Source organism: Bombina bombina, chromosome 1 (assembly GCF_027579735.1).
Source record: "Bombina bombina isolate aBomBom1 chromosome 1, aBomBom1.pri, whole genome shotgun sequence".
NCBI classification, from domain to species: domain Eukaryota; kingdom Metazoa; phylum Chordata; class Amphibia; order Anura; family Bombinatoridae; genus Bombina; species Bombina bombina.
This window is the reverse complement of record NC_069499.1, coordinates 375930466-375952799: the sequence shown is the minus strand read 5'-3', so window position 1 is coordinate 375952799 and position 22334 is coordinate 375930466. Positions and strand designations below refer to the sequence as shown.

At 35.7% G+C, this 22334-nt stretch overlaps 1 protein-coding gene across 1 annotated transcript in view; it reads left to right on the top strand.

Annotated features, from left to right (window-relative positions):
- LRP1B (LDL receptor related protein 1B) overlaps nt 1-22334 on the top strand; it is a 2715774-nt gene that overhangs the window by 2296932 nt on the left and 396508 nt on the right. Inside the window, exons 59-61 of the mRNA XM_053698264.1 lie at nt 10309-10431; nt 10969-11150; nt 16340-16539. Coding sequence (XP_053554239.1) covers nt 10309-10431; nt 10969-11150; nt 16340-16539 — 505 coding nt within the window. The remainder of the gene's footprint in view (nt 1-10308; nt 10432-10968; nt 11151-16339; nt 16540-22334) is intronic.

The following is a 22334-nucleotide window of genomic DNA, read 5'->3' as shown; positions in this document are numbered from 1 at the left end:
CTCTATCCTTGTTTTACTTATGCTATTTTTTAGTTACTTATTTCAACCATGATTATGAGTTAAGGAACTGTGAAACAAAGATTTAAAGGGCCATAATACCCAAATGTTTAAACACTTGAAAGTGATGCAGCATAGCTGTAAAAAGCTGACTAGAAAATATCTCCTGAACATCTCTATGTAAAAAAGAAATATATTTTACCTCAAAAGTTCCTCAGTAGCCACCTCCCATTGTAATGGATTTCTAAGCAGTATTTTAGTGTGTCTGTCCCAGGACATCTGAAAGGATGAGCCTCGTGAACTCTCATATTATTTCACCAATCAGGTAAAGGAAGCTTACTATGAAATCTCATGAGAGTTAAGTCAAATCTCATGAGATCACAGTAAGAGTTCATGACCTCAGCACTGCTGATGCTGATTGGCTGCTGTTCATTTCTTCATTTTTTTTTTATTTTTACCTGCAGCTGGGAGCAGGTGAAGTATAACTTTTTACACAGAACTTACTCTGCTGAGCTGAGGAGATTGTGAGGTAAAATATCTTCCTTTTTTACATAGAGATGCTCAGGTGATATTTTCCTGTCAGCTTTTTACAGTTATACTGCATCAGTTTCAAGTGATTTAGCATATGAGTATTATGTCCCTTTAAATTAAATATAGTATGGTTCCAATGGGTGACTAAGACCCATGTGTGAATGGTTGTGTTCAAAACCTGGAAATTGACTGCACACAATCTGGAGTGGCTGCACATCTCATGTCCTGGCAGTACCTTTTGTACAAATCAGGAGCACTTACCCATGAAGCAACAGGTTAAGCATAATTAGTTGATACTCATTTATGGATGTAAAGAAGCAAATGATAAAAAAAACTAAATATTTTAGCTTTTGCCACCATTTGTCCTTGAGTTAGTGTCAACTGATTTATTGTGCAATGTGTATATGTATATTCATCTAATCATGTATGGAAATCATTCATTATTATTTGGCAATAGTTTAATCTTTGATAAATATAATAACCTTTTATTATACTAGTGAATGTAAGATCATACTTAGAGTATTTGTGTTACAGTCCATCTCCATTAAGATGACTGATACACAGAAAAAGTTACATTATATAGTTCTGTGCAAAAAAAAAATAATCATATTTTATTCTTTCGGGAGATTTTGTGAAAAATACATAAATTACCTCTGTTTCATGAAAGATCCCACAAGAACTTCTTAATGGTGGAAGTTGTACTGCTATTGCAGGAAAGGCGTGTAAGATCCAACAATAAAGTTAATTGCTTAGAGACTCTAAGAAAAAGCCTGAGGATAAGTAGTTTACAAAAATACCATGTAGTATTAGTAAACAGAGTAAAAGAGACTGCTTTATTGTAGATAAAAAGTGAGTGCCTTGGAAACTGGTTACCCAAAATACACTGATGCAAGGGGAGGCAATAGGCAGCTTACCAAAAATAAATATAAGGTAATTGATAGTTCTAAAACATAGAACACTATCTCAGTTCAGCAGGGGTTACTTTATGACCAGCTTCATAATATTCTAGTCATATCAACCAAGTAGTATTGCACTTCTGGTCCGTCCTTTCTGACCTTTTTATTGTGATTTATAATAGTTAGCCTTAAATAAGCATTCCTCTTTATAAAAACAAAATAAACAAATAGATAAATAAATAGATAATAGACAGTGCTTTATTTCATATATATATGTCATATTGTTTAAATCTAAATGTATCTCTAATCAAAAGCCTAACAAGATATATTGATGTACGGCTTTTACCTAGAAAACTGTAATATCAACTATTTACATATTAACAGAAAAAAGGATTATTGTCATATTGGTCCCACAGAGAATGTTCCCTTTAGTAGATTGTGACACCTTTTAATGGACCAACAAATTAAATAAAATATCCCATAAGCATTCAAGACCTTAAAGGGATACTAAACCCAATTTATTTCTTTCATGATTCAGATAGAGAATTTTAAGCAGCTTTCTAACTTACTCCTATGATCAATTTATTTTCGTTCTCTTGCTATCTTTATTTGAAAAAGAAGGCATCTACGCTAAGGGAAAAAAGACAATATTTTGAATGTGCCCTAGTATTTCTTTTACAGGAAATACTTTGTCTTTAACTGCTATGCTAACGTAAATTAATTTATAATGATAGTATCTAAAAATAGGAAAAATAATAAATAAATATTTGTTCTCAAAAGTATAGTATAAAATATATAGTAGCATAAAAAATATATAGTAGTATAAAAAAAGCAAATGCACAAAATTAATAAATAGAAGACTTTACTCATAATTCATAAATATTTCATTTGAAATACAATACACAGTTAATTTACACAGTTAATTAACACTTGAACTTATTACTAATGTATAAAAAATTATTCTAAAGAAGGGTCAGTTAGAAGAAGTAAAAAACGGATCAGTTTCAGTTAAGTTTATCCCTATATAAAACACTAAAAAAACTATTTAATGTATTTAGGTAGTTATCATACATGATATAGTAATTAATACAATCGGTGATGTTTAACAAGAAAATAGATAGTTCACCTGACAAGAAGTTGATACACTTTCAAAGTGCTTGTTAAAATGAGTGTTAGCAAGTAAAAAATTTAGTAGCAGGATGTGCATTTATTTCAGTACCTGTCTTTAGGTCGGCAATAATTGGGTGTTTACGATGAACTTCGCTATTTAGCAGAAAAAGCCTTGTTTCCAATTTGCAGAACTTCTGTATGTGTATGGGTATGTCCTTGAGCCCGAATGAAAAACACCTTCCTCTCTCTGTAACTCGGTTCGTGATGCGGTTTAAGTAGGTGCAGCAAAACTTTCCCGCTGTCTTTACCATTAGGAGGTGTTCCGGTATGGCTCCTGTACCCCTTGCTGTGTCCAAAAAATTGTTACTCTCTCCTTTTCAATAACAAATTATATTTTCACCAAAATGTGAGATAGCAGTACATGCTATGAGTTTCGCCTGTTACCTACAGCCTTTTTCAAGCATATTGCTCATCTCTTTTTCGAGGTCTTAATTAAACCTCAGCCAAAACTTCTGATTGGTTTAAAATGACGAATTTCATTACTCCTGATTGGTCTAAATATTTCTCCAATCGTTGGAACTGTTTTTTACTCCGTCTTAACAGTTTTGTCTTATATTGATATCGGCAATGTTATAGATTCATCTTACATTACATAAAGTGCTTTTCAATGCCAGTTTTCTTTGTTAATCCATATTGCGGTACATTGTTAATTTTACTCTTATTTTGTTTGAAATCATATTGCATTTGTAGGAGAAAGGGTTCATTTCTTACAGTTATTTTGTTTATATCTGCAACTCCTAGTTAAATAAAACGAATTTAAGGAAAGAATGACCAATAAAATTAATTAAACTAAAATAAAATAACTCACAGCCAGATTACGAGTTTTGAGCGCTATAGAGAAATTAATGACCGCTGCATTTTCGGGAGTATTTCACTCCCTATAGCGCTGGTATTACGAGTTTTAAAAAAGCCGGCGTTTGCGGGCGATATGGCTGCATTGAGCTCCATACTGCACAAAAATACCAGCGCTGCTTTGAGCTGCTGTTACGTGCTCATGCACAATTTCCCCATAGACAACAATAGGGAGAGCTGGCTAAAAAAAAGCCTAACACCTGCAATCACAGAGCGTAAAGCTCCGTAACACAGCCCCATTGATGTCTATGGGGAAATTTATTTTTATGTTTAAACCTAACACCCTAACATAAACCCGAGTCTAAACACCCCTAATCTGCTACCCCCAACATCGCCGCAAACTACATTACTGTTATTAACCCTTAATCTGCTGTTCCCAAAATCGCCGCAACCTACATTACTGTTATTAATCCCTAATCTGCTGCCCCCAAAATCGCTGCAACTTAAAGGGACAGTCTACACCAGAATTTCTATTGTTTTAAAAGATAGATAATCCCTTTATTACCCATTCCCCAGTTTTGCATAACCAACACAATTATATTAATATACTTTTAACCTCTGTGATTACCTTGTATCTAAGCCTCTGCAAACTGCCCCCTTATTTCAGTTCTTTTGACAGACTTGCAGTTTAGCCAATCAGTGCCTGCTCCCAGATAACTTCACGTGCATGAGCACAGTGTTATCTATATGAAATACATGAACTAACACCCTCTAGTGGTGAAAAACTGTTAAAATGCATTCTGAAAAGAGGTGGCCTTCAAGGTCTAAGAAATTAGCATATGAACCTTCTAGGTTAAGCTTTCAACTAAGAATACAAAGAGAACAAAGCAAAATTGGTGATAAAAGTAAATTGGAAAATTTTAAAATTACATGCTCTATCTGAATCATGAAAGTTTTTTTTTGGCCTAGACTGTCCCTTTAACTACACTTATTAACCCCTAATCTGCTTCCCCCCAATGTCGCCACCACTATACTAAAGTTATTAACCCCTAAACCTAAGTCTAACCCTAACATAAACCTAACCCTAACACCCACTAGCTTTAACATAATTAAAATAATTCCAAATAAAAATTACAATTAATACCTAAATTATTCCTATTTAAAACTAAGTACTTACCTGTAAAATAAAACCTAAGCGAGCTACAATATAACTAATAGTTACATTGTAGCTATCTTATGTTTTATTTTTATTTCACAGCTAAGTTTGTATTTATTTTAACTAGGTAGATTAGTTATTAAATAGTTATTAACCTAGATAAAATAAATACAAACTTACCTGTGAAATAAATCCTAACCTGTCTTGCAGAAAAACCTAACATTACACTAAGATTAAACAGGAATTAAAGGGTAATAAATCCTATTGGCTGATGCAATCAGCCAATAGGATTGAGCTTCAATCCTATTGGCTGACCCAATCAGCCAATGGGATTGAGCTTGCATTCTATTGGCTGTTCCAATCAGCCAATAGAATGCAAGCTCAATGCTATTGGCTGATTGCATCAGCCAATAGGATTTTTTACCCTTTAATTTTTATTGGCTGATAGAATTCTATTATTTTGGGGGGCTTTTTTATTTTTATAGGGCTGTTAGATTAGGAGAAATTAGTTTAAATATTTGATTTTTTTTATTTTATGTAATTTAGTGTCTATTTTTTTTTGTAATTTAGTTAATTGTATTTGATTAATGTAATTTATTTAATTTTAGTGCAATGTTAGGTTTTACTGTAAAACAGGTTAGGATTTATTTCACAGGTAAGTTTGTATTTATTTTAACTAGGTAGTTAGTAAATAGTTAATAACTATTTAATAACTAATCTACCTAGTTAAAATAAATACAAACTTAGCTGTGAAATAAAAATAAAACCTAAGATAGCTACAATGTAACTATTAGTTATATTGAAGCTATCTTAGGTTTTATTTTACAGGTAAGTATTTAGTTTTAAATATTAATAATTTAGGTATTAATTGTAATTTTTATTTGGAATTATTTTAATTATGTTAAAGTTAGTGGGTGTTAGGGTTAGGGTTACGTTAGGGTTAGATTTAGGGTTAGGTTTAGGGGTTAATAACTTTAGTATAGTGGCGGCAACATTGGGGCAGCAGATTAGGGGTTAATAAGTGTAGTTAGGTTGCAGCAATTTTGGGGTCAGCAGATTAGGGGTTAATAACAGTAATGTAGGTTGCAGCGATGTTATGGACAGCAGATTAGGGGTTAATAAGTGTATGCAGGTGGCGACAACATTGGGGCAGCAGATTAGGGGTTAATAATATTTAACTAGTGTTTGTGATGCAGGAGTGTGGCGGTTTAGGGGTGAATATGTTTATTATAGTGGCGGCGATGTCCGGAGCGGCAGATTAGGGGTTAATAACTTTATTTTAGTTATTTGCGATGCAGGAGGGCCTCGGTTTATGGGTTAATAGGTAGTTTATGGGTGTTAGTGTACTTTGTAACACTTTAGTTTTATGGTACAGCTTTGTAACGTAAAACTCATAACTACAGACTTTAGATGGCGGTACGGATCTTGTAGTTATAGGCTGTGCCGCTCACTTTTTGGCCTCCCAGGCAAAACTCGTAAGACTTTTTAAAAAGTGTGATAATTACGTTGCGACGGCCAAAATGGTGTGCGGTACAAATATACCTACAACACCTGTAATACTAGCGGTAGTGAAAAAGAGCTATAACAATGCTTTTTCACTCAAAATGCACAACTCGTTATGTCATTTAATGAAATATTCATAAATTTGCAGCGGCGCTGCACTCTCTTTCTCCTTCTTGAAATATTCATATTGACAGAACAAAAAGATTCAAATTGAAAAAAATTTACAAACTGAAACAATGCATTTTCCTTTTTTATACATTTTTACAAAAATTTAAAAATAATTATATATATATATTCAAAATAATGGGAGAATAAAAATATGGGTAAGTAAAATTCTCTACATAAACTACTTATAATAAATCTATATCTAAAAAATTGGGACATGTTTTTTTTTCTATGTTCAATCCCTTTGGATTCTTTTGGCTAGATTACGAGTTTTGCGGGAAGGTGAAAAAGCAGCGTTAACAGGTCCTAACGCTGCTTTTTTACGCCCACTGGTATTACGAGTCTTGCAGGTATAGGTGTACCGCACACTGTTTTGGCCTGAACGCAAAGCAACTTGCGTAAATTTCATAAAGGCTTTTTTCAATGGGACTTGTATAGCGCCGGTATTACGAGTTTGTCCTGGGAGGCCAAAAAGTGAGCGGTACACCCTCTACCGTCAAGATTCCTAACGCATTTTAAAGTTAGTAGTTATGAGTTTTACGCTACAAAGCTGTAGCATAAAACTCATAACTAAAGTGCTAAAATGTACACTAACACCCATAAACTAACTATTAACCACTAATCTGCCGCTCTCGACATCGCCGCCACTAGAATAAACATATTAACCCCTAAACCGCCACACTCCTGTCTCGCAAACACTAGTTAAATATTATTAACCCCTAATCTGCTGTCCCTAACATTGCCGCCACCTACATTATACTTAATAACCCCTAATCTGCTGCTCTGGACATCGCCGCCACCTACATTATACCTATTAACCCTTAATCTGCTGCCCCCAACATTGCTGCCACCTACCTACATTTATTAACCCCTAATCTGCCTTCCCCAACATCACCGCCACTATTCTAAATTTATTAACCCTTTAAACCTAAGTCTAACCTTAACACCCCCTAACTTAAATATAATTTAAATAAATCTAAATAAAATTAATATCATTAACTAAATTTTTCCTAATTAAAACTAAATACTTACCTATAAAATAAACCCTAAGCTAGCTGCAGTATAACTAATAGTTACATTGTAGCTAGCTTAGGGTTTATTTTTATTTTACAGGCAAGTTAGCATTTATTTTAACTAGGTAGAATAGTTACTAAATAGTTATTAACTATTCACCAACTACCTAGCTAAAATAAATACAAATTGACCTATAAAATTAAACATAACCTAAGTTACACTAACACCTAACACTACAATTAAATAAATTCCCTAAATTAAATACAATTAAATAAATTTAAAAAACAAACAAACACTAAATTACAGAAAATAAAAAAACAAATTACAAGATATTTAAACTAATTACACCTAATCTAAGAGCCCTATCAAAATAAAAAAGCCTCCCCAAAATAAAAAAAAAACCTAGCCTAAACTAAACTATCAATAGCCCTTAAAAGGACCTTTTGCAGGGCATTTCCCTAAATAAATCAGCTCTTTTACCTGAAAAAGAAATACAAACAACCCCCCAACAGTAAAACCCACCACCCACACAACCAACCCCCCAAATAAAACCCTAACTAAAGAAACCTACGCTCCCCATTGCCCTGAAAAGGGCATTTGGATGGGCATTGCCCTTAAAAGGGCATTTAGCTCTATTGCTGCCCAAAGCTCTAGCCTAAAAATAAAATCCACTTAATAAACCCTTAAAAAATCCTAACACTAACCCCCGAAGATCCACTTACCGGGAAAGTCTTCATCCAAGCGGCAAGATGTCCTCACTGAAGCCGGCAGAAGTGGTCCTCCAGATGGGCAGAAGTGGTCCTCCAGATGGGCAGAAGTGGTCCTCCAGACAGGCAGAAGTCTTCATCCAGATGCCATCTTCTTTCTTCATCCTTCCGATGCAGAGCGGGTCCATCTTCAAGACAACCGGCGCGGAGCATCCTCTTCCAACGACGACTACCCGACGAATGAAGGTACCTTTAAGTGACGTCGGGTAGTCGTCATTGAAAGAGGATGCTCCGCGCCGAATATCTTGAAGATGGACCCGCTCCGCATCGGAAGGATGAAGATAGAACAGCCAATAGAATGCAAGCTTAATCCTATTGGCTGATTGGATCCACCAATAGGATTGAACTTCAATCCTATTGGCAGATCCAATCAGCCAATAGGATTGAGCTTGCATTATATTGGCTATTCCAATCAGCCAATATATATATTTATATATATATATATATATATATATATATATATATATATATATAATCTCCAGATTGCTCATGTTAACCAATATTTAAAATTTGCTTGTAGCTTAGGAATATGTCAATCATTTTTTAGAGAAGTCCATTTAGACAAGTAAGAATTAAGTGTTTAATTTCATTGTGGTGTAGACATGTTCATGCAAACCTACAGATACAAGTTAAGAAGCAGCAGTTATTTTGTGGTGAATAACAATTTGAGTTTTATGTACCTTTAAATCATCTAATAATGACTCTTAATTGGTTGCACAAGTACAAGTTGGGGAGAGGCACAAGAAAACACATATGCAAAGATAAATCCTGGTGCTCCAACTCTGGCTCTGAAAGCAGATAGACAGGTTCCCAAGTTGAAAACATCTGCCCATTAAATGATAAAAGGGGGGCATAGACATTTTCCTGTATTTAACATTGATTGGACTGTTAAGTTTTACCAGTTATACAGGAAAATGCTTATGGCCCCATTTATCATTCTGTGAGTTTACAGTTTGCCTGGATGGAATTATAATTGTGGACCATAATCATTTCCCTTTATTTAACATTGTGTGTAGTATCACTGGTAAACACTAAACAGTAGTTAAAGTTGTTCACCCCTAATCTATAAGTCTACCTAAAATAAAGGCTCTCACAACAGCATTTACCTGAATAATAATTAACATGTAAACCAAAATTATTTTTTTCTTACCTCAATCAAAAAGATTTTAAATGTATTCTTCAAGAGTCATCATATAGTCCCCATGACACAGGAAAGGTCAAGCACTGCTACCCATGCTATAAAAACATAAGTAATAAACAAAGCCATTCTAAATACTGGTAAATAAATTGTAAAATGTTCTTGCTTGAGGTCAGCTTAGACCCCTGGTTTTCAAACCTGTCCTCAGACCTCCCTAACAGGCCAGATGTTGAGGATATCTGAACTGAAGCACAGGTGAAATAATCAGATAAGCATGGCTTAGTTTACCTACTGTCACCCAAGGTAATCCTGAAAATCTGGCCTGTAGGAGAGGCCTGACAGGTTTGAAAACAAGTGGCTTAGACTGTTCAGGCTGTTTCTTCCCAGCACCATAAAATAACAACTACCATCTCCCCACATTTAACCCTTCTAGAATAAAAAAAGTGAATCTCTGATCTTTTTCAAGGTAAAATTACCCATCTTTTGTGCACAAACCTATGTTAATGAGTTGTACCGCTTCTTATTTGCAGATATTATAGTTATTAGTTAATCTTTGCAAAACCTTATATCAGGTGTCAAGTGCTACCTTTCACATTTTTGTCCTTTTATTTTAGTACTGCTGTTTAAAAACACATTAAACACTAAATACATGCAAAAAAGAATGATGCCTTCAAAGAAAAGATTGATAATAACATGTAGATGTATTTTTTACATTTCACAAACTGTTTAAATATTGATAAAATAAGTCTAATGTTTTAGTGTCTATAAAACGATGGGAGCTGCCATGTTATAACTTAGGTTACCTTCTCTGCTGTGGCCAATTAGGGACAGTTATACATAGGTCATTAGAGTGTGCAGCCAATGGCTGTGTGTAATATAACAGTGTACTGTACTTTTCTAACAGGAACTAAAAAGCTCACAATTTCAAAATGGAATTACAGGAAAAAGTGGTCAAAATAAATAATGAAAGTATATTGCCAAGTTTTTTTTTTATATATACGATTTATCAGTTTATAATACCAGCTCAAAGTGTTTAATGCCTTTTTAAATAATTTTTCAATATTAGTATCAAGAATGGGTCCTATTAAACTTAAAATATATTATATAATATTAATAGAATTTAATCCATCTATACGTTTGCAGTATGACAAAAATATATATATTTTTTTTTTTTGCCAGGGATTAAACAATGCAATTGCAATGGATTTTGATTACAGGGAAGAAGTTATATATTGGATTGATTCCAGCAGATCAAATGGAAGTCGTGTAAATAGAATGCTAGTGAATGGCAGTGACGTAAAGGTGAATTTTGTTTTAGATATTATTATAATGTAACTGCAATTAATATCAGCATGTTTTCATGTTACGCTGTATTTATGTTATTGAAATTGCTAAAATTGAGCTATTTATATTTAAACAAAGAAAATACATGATGTCACAGTCATTGCTGCTAGAAAGAAATAATTGTAATGTGATTCATGGCATTAGATTAAAAATTACAGACCTTCATCAGTGAAAAAAGTAAAATACTGTATTTTTTTGGTTTTCCAGCAGCAGAGATGTTAACATAAAAAAGTTCCTACACACATACATGCACACACATACATGCACACACATACATGTCAATCCCAGCAAGTCAAGGACATTTCACATCTAATATTTGTACACTAAAAATCACAGCTTCTTTCACAATCTTAGCATTTCCAGTAGATGTCACTGCAATTAAACAATATTATATTTCTTCACAATTTTAAAAACACAAAAAACAAACAACAAGAAAAACACAATTAGCATTAATGAAGTCTTTATTAAAATGTTTTGCTTTTTCTGTTTTTCTAGGTGGTACATAACACAGCTATTCCCAGTGCATTAGCTGTGGACTGGATTGGAAAGAATCTCTATTGGTTTGATACAGAAAAGAGAGTTATTGAGGTCTCTAAACTAAATGGATTGTACCCTACAATTCTTGTAAGCAAAAAAATCAAATTTCCTAGAGATATGTCTGTGGATCCACAAACAAGGTATGGCAAAACAAAGAATATAAATGCTTATTTTTCTATACTTTCACTTCTGATTCTTTTAATATTTTTTTTGATAGTGAATAATAATATTTCTTTACATAATAAGTAACGTGCCACTTTTTATACTCAAACTGGATATGAATGAATCTAGTCTTGTATAAACCTCTTTAAGAATCAGGTGGAATATAGTGTGCCTACATTTTATAAAATACTGTATATATTACTGTACTACATTCTAGAAATACATTATGCCTAATTTTGTCGGCTCATGCAAAAGTATTAAACAAAGGTAACTAAACTATGTGCATTCTATGATACTGTAGTTCATTTTTTACCCCCTTATTGTACATTCCCACTTATGTAACCACACCACAGAATACTACTGGGTTTTAAAAGGTAGCAAGACATTTTATTAACATTGTTTACATTACATTAATAAAATACATAACGTAACAAAGAAATAACCACCAAACCCTTAGTACTTGCCCCACTAACCGCCATGTGAAAGCTAGAAAAGCCAAGTACAGGCTACAAATACTAGATGTCTCTTACAATTCTTTAGAGGGAGGTACCACTATAAAATATGAATCTAACAGAGGCAAGCATCCTCAACTGTACAGGCCGTATGGAGCTTGATGCCCTGTGTTTCTAAAGACCACTGCTCCATAACATGTCCGCCTGCTCTGAGGCGGCGGACAGACATCGCCGGAAATCAACCTGATCCAATACTATCAGGTTGATTGACACCCCCTGCTAGCGGGCGATTGGCCATGAATCTGCAGGGGGTGGTATTGCACCAGCAGTTCACCAGAACTGCTTGTGCAATGATAAATGCAGAGAGCGTATGCTGTTGACATTTATCGATGTGCAGCAGACATTATTCGCAATATTAGATCATGTCTGCTCGCACGTTCTTAAATAGACCCCTAAGGCTGAGTACCGCACAACTGGGCCAATGTTTTTTTGCCCCCCCCGAGGTAAAAGTTAAACAAATGTAAACCAACATCATTAACATGAACCACATACCTCTTTAAATATCAACTACCGGACTCCTTTTCAAACTCTACATGCGTAATGCTAACTCCCCATTCTGGACACAAAAAAAAATAAAAATCCTATTCACTTTCTTTCTGGAAGATTCTTAAAATTCCAAGCTGCCTTCCTCACTAATTGTGACTTACTCTTTGACCACACAACCACCACCCCTGCTGTTTCAATCTGTCCAGATCCCTCTTAATTCTATCAATTATTTTTCTGTGACTTAAACCCCAGATCATTTCTTCCCACATGAACCATCAAGATAGAGGGAGGGCAAAAAAATGAGCATACAGGATCACCAACCCTAACACTTGATCCCATCTGAGACCCAGGTACCAAAACCATGTAACAACTATATTTCGGCCTAACCATTCCAACTGCAGTCCCCTTTACTTATCATTAGCTGCTCTTCTTACCAAACAAAACAAAATACACTAAGCACATAAATAAGGCCTCACGTACACATAAAAAACCTCTCAGACCTCCAAATCCATTTAAATAAAATCCTCACCTAAACTATATAGCTCCTTCACTTCCTTAATCCAAAAGAAATGCTAACTAAACTCCCTCTCTGAGAGTCAAATAAATGTGACACAGAGACGATCCATCAGCATGAATAAAAAATAAAACCTCCAACTATCTTAAAACAGTTTACACAGGATAGCGCAAAACCAATATAAAAAAATCGATTTCTCTTTCCCAACTTTGGGCTAGATTACTAGTGGAGTGCAATTTAGCACACCCGCTCAAGCATAAATTACACTAGACTGAATTTTTTTGCGTGTGTTGGGTTGCGCTGGAATTGCAAGTTGAAAGTAAAAAGATTGCGTGCAAGCACTAACAAATTATTGTGACCGCTTTAATCTTTTCTCCACATAGAAGTCATTGGAGAGCGCAAATTGAAAAAACAGATATACTTGCGCGCTGACCTGACAGGAGTTATGAAAATGTCACATTCCAATGTTCTTCACATACAGAACAATGTGCTTTTTATTGTAAATAATCACATTCTAACAGTAATTATGTGCAGCTGTTACTAATAATCTATGATAGAGAAACCACCTCTGACTCACAGCCTTTGCATCACATTCTTTTACACTTTTCCAAACCTCATTTGCTCAGTCACCACACACTCTTTTTGGTTTCCCTATGTCATCACTAACTCTCAGTTTACACTGCCTTATATCAGACTTACTTCCCTTCTCCCTTACCTTTTGTGTCCATTCCCTCTCCTTAAAATTGTAAGCTTGAGAGCCTTTCTACCTGTAGGCCACTTTGTATTTAAAGTGAACTACTACTGATTGTGCTCAAGAGCAGGAAATTCCTCTCCTTCTGTATAACTCAATCATTGCACCTACAACTGTTAATTACACCTACTGTACTTGTTTGTGTATTACTGTATCCCTGTAATGTTTGTATTCTTTGTATAACGCTGCGTAATCTGCTGGCGCTTTATAAATAACTGATAATAATAATATTTCTATATATACCTATACCTGTATATATATTCCTGTAGATATAAAGGTATGGATATGTATTTTAGATCAAAAGTATAATATATATATATAGAAATATATATTTAATAATAAAAAGTACATTATTTTCTATGTGAAGAACATATGAATGCAAATTAGGCGTAACACGCATTGGGGGTTGGGGTTTGCAGCTTAGGACTAACATGGTCGAGTTAGCACACATGAAGAATTGCTATCTTCAGTGCACATTATTAAAATATTAAATATAAAATATTAAAAGTAATATATTCTATGGATTACTTAGAATATTTTACAGTATGTATAATAATTTTAAATAATTTTTAATATTTAATATTTTTAATGACTTGCTATTAAGATAGCAGTTTACAATGTGCACTAACCCAACTGCGTTAGTTTCGAACCCCAATGCGCGTTACACATATTTTAGATTTCTATGTTCTTAAATCTTCACATAGAATATAATGTACTTTTCATTATCCTATACTATAAATGGCCACGTGTGTTTGTCCGAAGATGTCATGCGCAGTAGAGACTGCGTGCAAGGACTAACACACCTGGCCTTCTGCACTGCAGACTCAGACTGAGTAGCGTGATGGACCACTGTGGGGCATAGGCGGGGCCGGGTGTGGCATGGGCGAGGTCGGGCGAGGTCATGCAAGGCCGTGCGGAGAGCTCAAAAGAGGGGTGATAGAGAGATCAAATGAGGGGGAGAGAGACAGCAAAAGAGAGGGGTTAGGGAGAGCAAAAGAAAGGGAGAGAGATCAAGAGGGGAGATATAGAGAGCAAAAGAGAGGGAGAGAGAGCAAAAGAGAGGGAGAGAGAGCCAAAGAGTGGGGGATGGAGAGAAAAAGAAAGGGGAGAGAGATATCAAAAGAGGGGAGATAGAGAGAGCAAAAGAGAGGGAGAGAGACAGCAAAAGAGAGGGGGAGAAAGTGGAGAGAGAGAGCAAAATAGAGGGGGAGAGCGCAAAAGAGGGAAGAGAGATAGAGCATAAGAGAGAGGAGAGAGAGAGCATAAGAGAGGGGGGGAGCACAAGAGAGGGGGGAGAGAAAGAGCAAAAGTGAGCGGGAGAGAGACAGCCAAAGAGAGGGGAAAGAGAGCAAAAAAAAGGCAAGCGAGAGACTGCAAAAGAGAGGAGGGAAAGAGAGTTAAAGAAATGGGAGGGAGAGAGCAAAAGAGAGGGGAGATAGAGAGAGCAAAAGAGAGGGGGAGAGAGAGAGCAAAAGAGGGGGTGATAGAGAGAGCAAAAGGGAGGGGGGAGAGAGAGAGAGCAAAAGAGAGGGGGAGAGAGAAAGCAAAAGAGGGGGATAGAGAGAGCAAAGGGGAGGTAAAGAGAGAGCAAAATAGAGGGGAGAGAGACAGCAAAAGAGAGGGGAGAGAGAGCAAAAGAGAGAGGGGGTAGTGAGAGCAAAAGAGAGGGAGAGAGAGAGCAAAAGAGAGGGAGAGAGAGAGCAAAATAGGGGGAGAGGGAGAGAGAGAGCAAAATAGGGGGGGTAGAGAGAGCAAAAGAGAGCGCAAAGAGAGGGGGAGAGAGAGCGCAAAAGAGGGAGGAAAAGAGAGGGGGAGAGAGAGCAAAAGAGAGGGGGGAGAGAGAGAGCAGAAGAGAGGGGGGATAGAGAAAGAGCAAGGGGTGGAACCGCTGTACTGCAAAAATTGGCCCGTGTACACGGGCTTTAGGACTAGTTAAATATATATTTCCTAATTTATCTGATGCTGTTCATGTAAAATATATATGTATACCTATATATCTATAGGAATATATATATACAGGTATAGGTATTATATATAGATATATATAAATTATTACTGTCTACTCAAAGGCCAATACATAGGGCCTAAAAATTTCCGACATGGAGATAAATCATAAAAAATCTTTGGGATTTTTTTGTATTAAGTAATGTAATGTAGGAGTGTCTCTTTCACAAAGAGAAGCCTGCATAGTGAGATTAAAGGGATTGTATACTGTAATTGTTTCTCCCATATAAACGTTTTTTTATTTATTTTTTTATTTTGTTATTCAAGTATGAATTGTTGTTTTTTATTGAAGGAGCATAAAAGTACATTTTAAGACATGGCTATGGAAACAGCATTCCTAGCTTGGCTTACTTTGCAAAAATTGCATGTTAATCCCATAATGCTTTAAAAAATAAAGCAATGAAAGCATACATAATAATGTATATTAAATAAAATATTTAAGTTTGAATATATATTAATATAATGTAAACATCATCAAATTACTCCAAAACTGTTAGACTGATCTGGATTAACATACAATTTGGTATTTTGCCTGTATCTATGATGGACCAAAACTTTCTTGTAAAGGAAAAACTGCAAAAGGAATAGAACTATTTACTGCTTAGCTGCATTTCACGGGTTTAAGCCCAGCTCATAGTATTATTGTACTTTTAAACTAAACAAGTCATGTAGTAAAGCTCAAAGGGAGACATCGAAATCATGCAAAAATGCACCTCATTTCTGTGTATGATTAAACATATATATATAAATATATATACATATATACTGTTTAATATATGTTTGGTGTACAGTATAAAAAGAAGAGAGCCTAACTGTTTTTTATGTATTTAAGCCTTGAATATCTCATTGTAAGACTGCAATAATGCTCCTGTAAATTCTCAGTTTATTGGTTTTACACAGGTATTTGTACTGGATAGACTGTTGTGAATATCCACATGTTGGCCGTGTTGGTATGGATGGCACTAATCAAAGTGTTGTCATAGAAACAATGATTTCTCGACCGATGGCTCTGACTATAGATTATGTCAACAAAAGAATCTACTGGGCTGATGAAAACCATATTGAATTTTCAGACATGGATGGATCTAGAAGGGACAAAGGTAAGTTTAACATTTTAACAAAGTTTGTTTCCTATTTTGGAAATAAAAATTAGCTTTGCTTTGTTAACCCAATAAAAAAATGAATGCAGCACATTGCTATAGAGCATATTGCAAAATTAATTCAATTTAACCTGATAATTACATTGTATGTGTGTGTGTATATATGTTTGTGTGTGTGTATATATACATATATATATGTCTGTGTATGTGTGTATATGTGTTTATGTGTTTACATGTGTTTATGTGCGTATGTATGTGTATGTGTGTGTGTGTATATGTGTTTGTGTGCGTATGTATGTATGTATGTGTATATGTATTAATGTGTTTATATGTGTATGTGTATATATGTTTATGTGTGTGTGTGTATATATATATATATATAGTAATCTGCAACATAGGACTGCACTCACTGGATTTATGTAAAAAATCTCTTTAATTAGGTAACGTTTCGGAGCACGCAGGCTCCTTCCTCAGACCAATACAAAACATGCAACTAAACACTGTGTCTTATAAACATATTGTGCCCCACCCACCACCAAATTAACTGTGAATTGCGCCAAAACTGGGGTTGTCATAGTGATAACCCCTAACCCCCTCAGTGTTACCATACTACTAATCAAACAATTCCTAGGATAATTCATAAAAGCTTCAAAGTTGTATAGGTGGTACAATAAATGCATGAGCCACAAAAAGTGCCTATTACTACATGTAAAGCTAAACATCCATGTGTTCCAGTACATACATAAATGGATTACTTAGATAAGAGATATATGACTGCCAAAACATTTCATATTGGTGTAAATTAGACCTTCATATGTGATATATAGACATATAGATATATATGGCAGTACAGCAGTGCATTACACATAGTCACATCGGTTATACATGTATTAGTCATTACATCAGAGTAGCACTGTGTAACCCTCTTATTGTGTTTGAACTGTGAGTTCATATTAACGTTTATGATATGCCGTTCCCACTAGGTGATAATGTATCTGCAGCTGATCTCTATTCAATCAAAATTAGGGACTCGTACTGTAAACCCTTAAAGCAGCATTATCACTCTTACCTTATGTATTACTTTATAATATGTCTGTATATATTGTGTTTTAAGGTCAGATTAGGCTCCCAATCTTCTGTAGGACAGATCGTTGCATGAACAAAAACGTAGCTAAAAGAGCGGGCCACTAGATTGTATTAGGCGCCCAGAGAAGCAGCTCCGGCGCCCGTACTGCTCATTAGCATAGCGCATGGCTAATTTACATAAGTTGATGACGTATGCGCGTGTATCTGCGCGTCGTCATGGTGACCCAGCAGGGCGTTTAGGCAATATGCGATCGTGACCGCTAGTGTTACATCGTGTTAGCTATAGTCAAAGCCTTAATATGGGACACACTTAAAGGAATATTCCTTTAGCAAGGGCATACAAAATAAAAAATAAAGATTTAAAATTTATATTTCACACTGAGTGGGCTGAGAGCATCTTAATGGATGTATATATATGTGTGTGTCACCACTGTATTACTGACATACATCTAAGTGTCTCATAAGGCTAACCACATTATGTATAAAGTTTGTACATATACTTTAAGTTAGGCACACTAAGTATGACAGAGAGACCTTATCCCCTGTAATGTTGATAACAAAAGTAATCAAGTAGCAATCCATAGAAATGCAGAAGGCTGTGTAAATCTTTGTAGCCTATTCAACAATAAAACAGCCATAGGGTTAGACTACGTGTGGGGTCAGTTCAGATAGAACTGAAAGTTTTTTTACATTAACACATATGTGTATACAAATGTTTAATAATAGTACAGTCTAGGACCTTGTGCCTGGACCCTCATGAGTCCATTCAGTAAAACCTCAAAATATATCATTGGTTTACTGTTATAAATGGCAATCAAAGTGACATCACATTCTCCCGAATAGCTTAGTATAGGTTTAGCAATATAGTGTTATTAGATTGTTAATGTCTTTAGGTAAAAAAAGTCTGTATCAGTCCTACTGAAAACAGATCCTGTGTTAGGTTGCCAGGAACAAACACAGTGTACTCCAACTAGTTCAAGAATACCATAGGTGTCCCATTAATACCCATATGTCACGTATTAAAGTGACCTGCTTCCATCACTAAGTAGCCAACACACAGGCCCATAAATGACACTTAAGTTGGACCCACCAAGTGTGTATCACACTAGGGCATATGAAACTCACTGGTTAGTTAACCAACTATAGTGTGTCCAGGCAGGTCCTGTACCTTATCTGTGCTCCGCTGGTCCAACATCATGACCTGACTTGTGTCCCACAATCGCGGGTGGAATGCACCAGGTGCCTCATCACAAGACCGGAATGTAAAATAGCCATTGTAGCTTAGTTTCAGAGGAAGCAGTGCCAGTCATTGGACATATTCAGGCCTTTGGGGTATAGGGTACCAAGTCTATGAATCCATCTCGCTTCCATCTGGAGTAGGGTTCTATCTCTGTCCCCACCTCGTTTGAGGGATGGAACGTGGTCAATCAAGATGAACCTTAAATCTGTTACTTTATGTTTGGCCATAAGGAAATGTCTTGCCACAGGTTGGTCCGAAGTTCCTTTATCCAGGGCGCTTCTTATGGCTGATCTATGGTTCGCCATTCTGAGACGTGCATTGTCTGTCGTTTTTCCTACATAAAATTGGCCACAGCAGCAACTCAATAGATAGATCACATGAGTCGTCGTACAGGTGATATAATGTCTTATTGTGTACTTTTGAGTAGTGTGTGGATGTCTAAACACTTTACATGGGATCATTCCACTGCAAGTTGTGCATCCCAGGCATCTGTAGCAGCCCTTTTTCTTTGTCATAAGCCATTGCTGTTTCATATAACATTGCTGTGGGTCTGTAGCCATGAGTAGATCCCTTAGACTCCTTCCACATCTATACCCCATAATGGGGGGGTCCATATGTGTAAATGGTAAACTCTGGTCAGTCGCTAGGATCTCCCATCTATTTCTGATGTCCTGTGCCATCTTGTCTTTCCCTTTATTATAGGTGGTGGTGAATATCATCCTTTCCTTTTTGGTCTGTGCCAGACATTTAGACTGGTGATCCTCCTGAGTAATGATCTCATCAATGACACCCTGTATGAGCTCCATCTTGTATCCCCTTTGTAGGAACTTCTCTGTCATCATTTGTAGTTGTGGTTCACGGTTACTATTTTCAGTATTATTTCTTAATACTCGGATCATCTGTGACTTTATGATCGCCTTTCTGGTGTGTGGAGGATGGTTACTGGATGCCTCAAGAATAGAGTTTCGATCAGTTGGTTTGGTGTATAGAGTTGTGAATAGTTTGCCTCCTTTCTTATAGATTCTTAGATCTAGAAAGTCAATACTGTTCAGGTCATATTTCAATTCAAATTTAATTGGGGATTCAAGTGTGTTAAGTTGTACTACCCATTCCTTCAAGGATTCCTCCGTGCCCTGCCATATGAGGAAGACATCATCAATGTACCTTTTGAAATGTCTTATTGTATCAATATTGTATACATCTATGATATCACGCTCATAGCGCTCCATGTACAAGTTAGCGTAAGATGGGGCCATGTTCGACCCCATTGCTGTCCCCATAAGCTGTTGGTAGAACGTACTTTCAAAGCGAAAGTAGTTGAGGGTTAAACATTTCTCCAGTAGGTCAAGTATCAGGGAAAGCGGAGGTCCCACATATGGGAACCTTGACAGGGCTAGTGTGACCGCCTTGAGTCCATCTGTGTGGGGGATAACCGTGTATAGGCTCCTTACGTCCATAGTGACCAACAGGTCACTGTCGCTAATTATGTCCACGGTACTAAGTATGGTAATGAGGTCACCTGAGTCCCTAATATATGAGTCCATTGATCTCACCAGTGGCTGTAGGATTGCGTCAACAAATATTGCTAGGGGTTGCAGCAGGGACGCCCGTGCCGATACAATTGGCCTCCCAGGGGGGTTCTTTTGGTCCTTGTGTATCTTGGGAAGGGTATATAGAATTGGATGTATGGGATACATACTATTGAGAAAATTAAATTCATCACTGCTGATCCAATTCAGCCGTTTTGCTTCAGATAGAGTCATATCAATGTCCCTTTTAAAAGAGTTAGTTGGATCTCGGGTAAGTTTTTTGTAAGTCTGATGATCATTAAGTTGGCGAAGAATTTCCTTGCGATATTGGTCATAGTTCATCACAATAATGGCTCCTCCCTTGTCCGCTGGGCGAATGACTATCCCAGTGTCATTGGATAATGATTTGAGTGCCATTCTTTCAGCACTGCTGTACTGCCATATATATCTATATGTCTATATATCACATATGAAGGTCTAATTTACACCAATATGAAATGTTTTGGCAGTCATATATCTCTTATCTAAGTAATCCATTTATGTATGTACTGGAACACATGGATGTTTAGCTTTACATGTAGTAATAGGCACTTTTTGTGGCTCATGCATTTATTGTACCACCTATACAACTTTGAAGCTTTTATGAATTATCCTAGGAATTGTTTGATTAGTAGTATGGTAACACTGAGGGGGTTAGGGGTTATCACTATGACAACCCCAGTTTTGGCGCAATTCACAGTTAATTTGGTGGTGGGTGGGGCACAATATGTTTATAAGACACAGTGTTTAGTTGCATGTTTTGTATTGGTCTGAGGAAGGAGCCTGCGTGCTCCGAAACGTTACCTAATTAAAGAGATTTTTTTACATAAATCCAGTGAGTGCAGTCCTATGTTGCAGATTACTATGAATACTTACTGATCTGGCACCCTGGTTGGCGACTATTGGACATTGAGAGTGCAGATACACATGGAGGATATATATATATATATATATATATATATATATATGTGTGTGTGTGTGTGTATGTATGTGTGTGTTTGTGTGTATATGTGTTTATGTGTGTGTATGTATGTGTATAAGTGTTTTTATATATTTATGTATTATTATATTTAAGGTGATTTTTTGGAGTTAAAGGGACACAAAATACATTTTTTAAACCTAGTATTGAGTTCATTCCACACCTCCTTCCAGCTACAATATGTATGTAAAGTCTTTTTGTGATTTAATTAAATGTATTTTTAATTTTTGGTGTTTTTTTTTTTTTTTTTTTCAATTTTAGGAAAAAGATTTTGTGTTCAATATTCGATAGAATACAATGACTTTTTCATTTTACCAAAGTGTCTTTTTTTTTAACTATGCATTTGTGTAAAACATGTTTTTTGGAATTGACAATTTTTTTTAATAATCTATTTCTATAGCTGATATAAGTTAACACGGTACTGAATGTGTTTTATTTATTATATTGCAACTGCACTGTAACAAATATTGTTGCATTTGTTGCAATATTATGTTAAACATGTTATAGTAGTAAAACAAAAAAGCAGTGACCACTATCTTTTATGTGATACTAATATCCAGAACATGAAATCTTCTTCCTAAAAACAAAAACACCAAGAGTAAAAAAATATTTGTTTAAATCACAAAAAGACTTTACATACCTATTATAGCATTATACTATAAAATAGGATATATGCACATGTGCAATATACCCACAATCCCCTTGCACATATAGATTTATTATTCATGTTCTAGTTTCAATATTTTATTAAAACAAAAAGGGTTGAGTTTTAGTTGACATGTGCATATTGTATTGGCATTCAATGCTGTTTAAAGGTATCATTAATATTCATGCCTACCCTTTTGGTGGAGCTAGTGGGGCACTGTCCCCGGGCCCCGCACTTTGAGGGGGCCCCATGCAGAGATCCTGTGCACTATGAGAA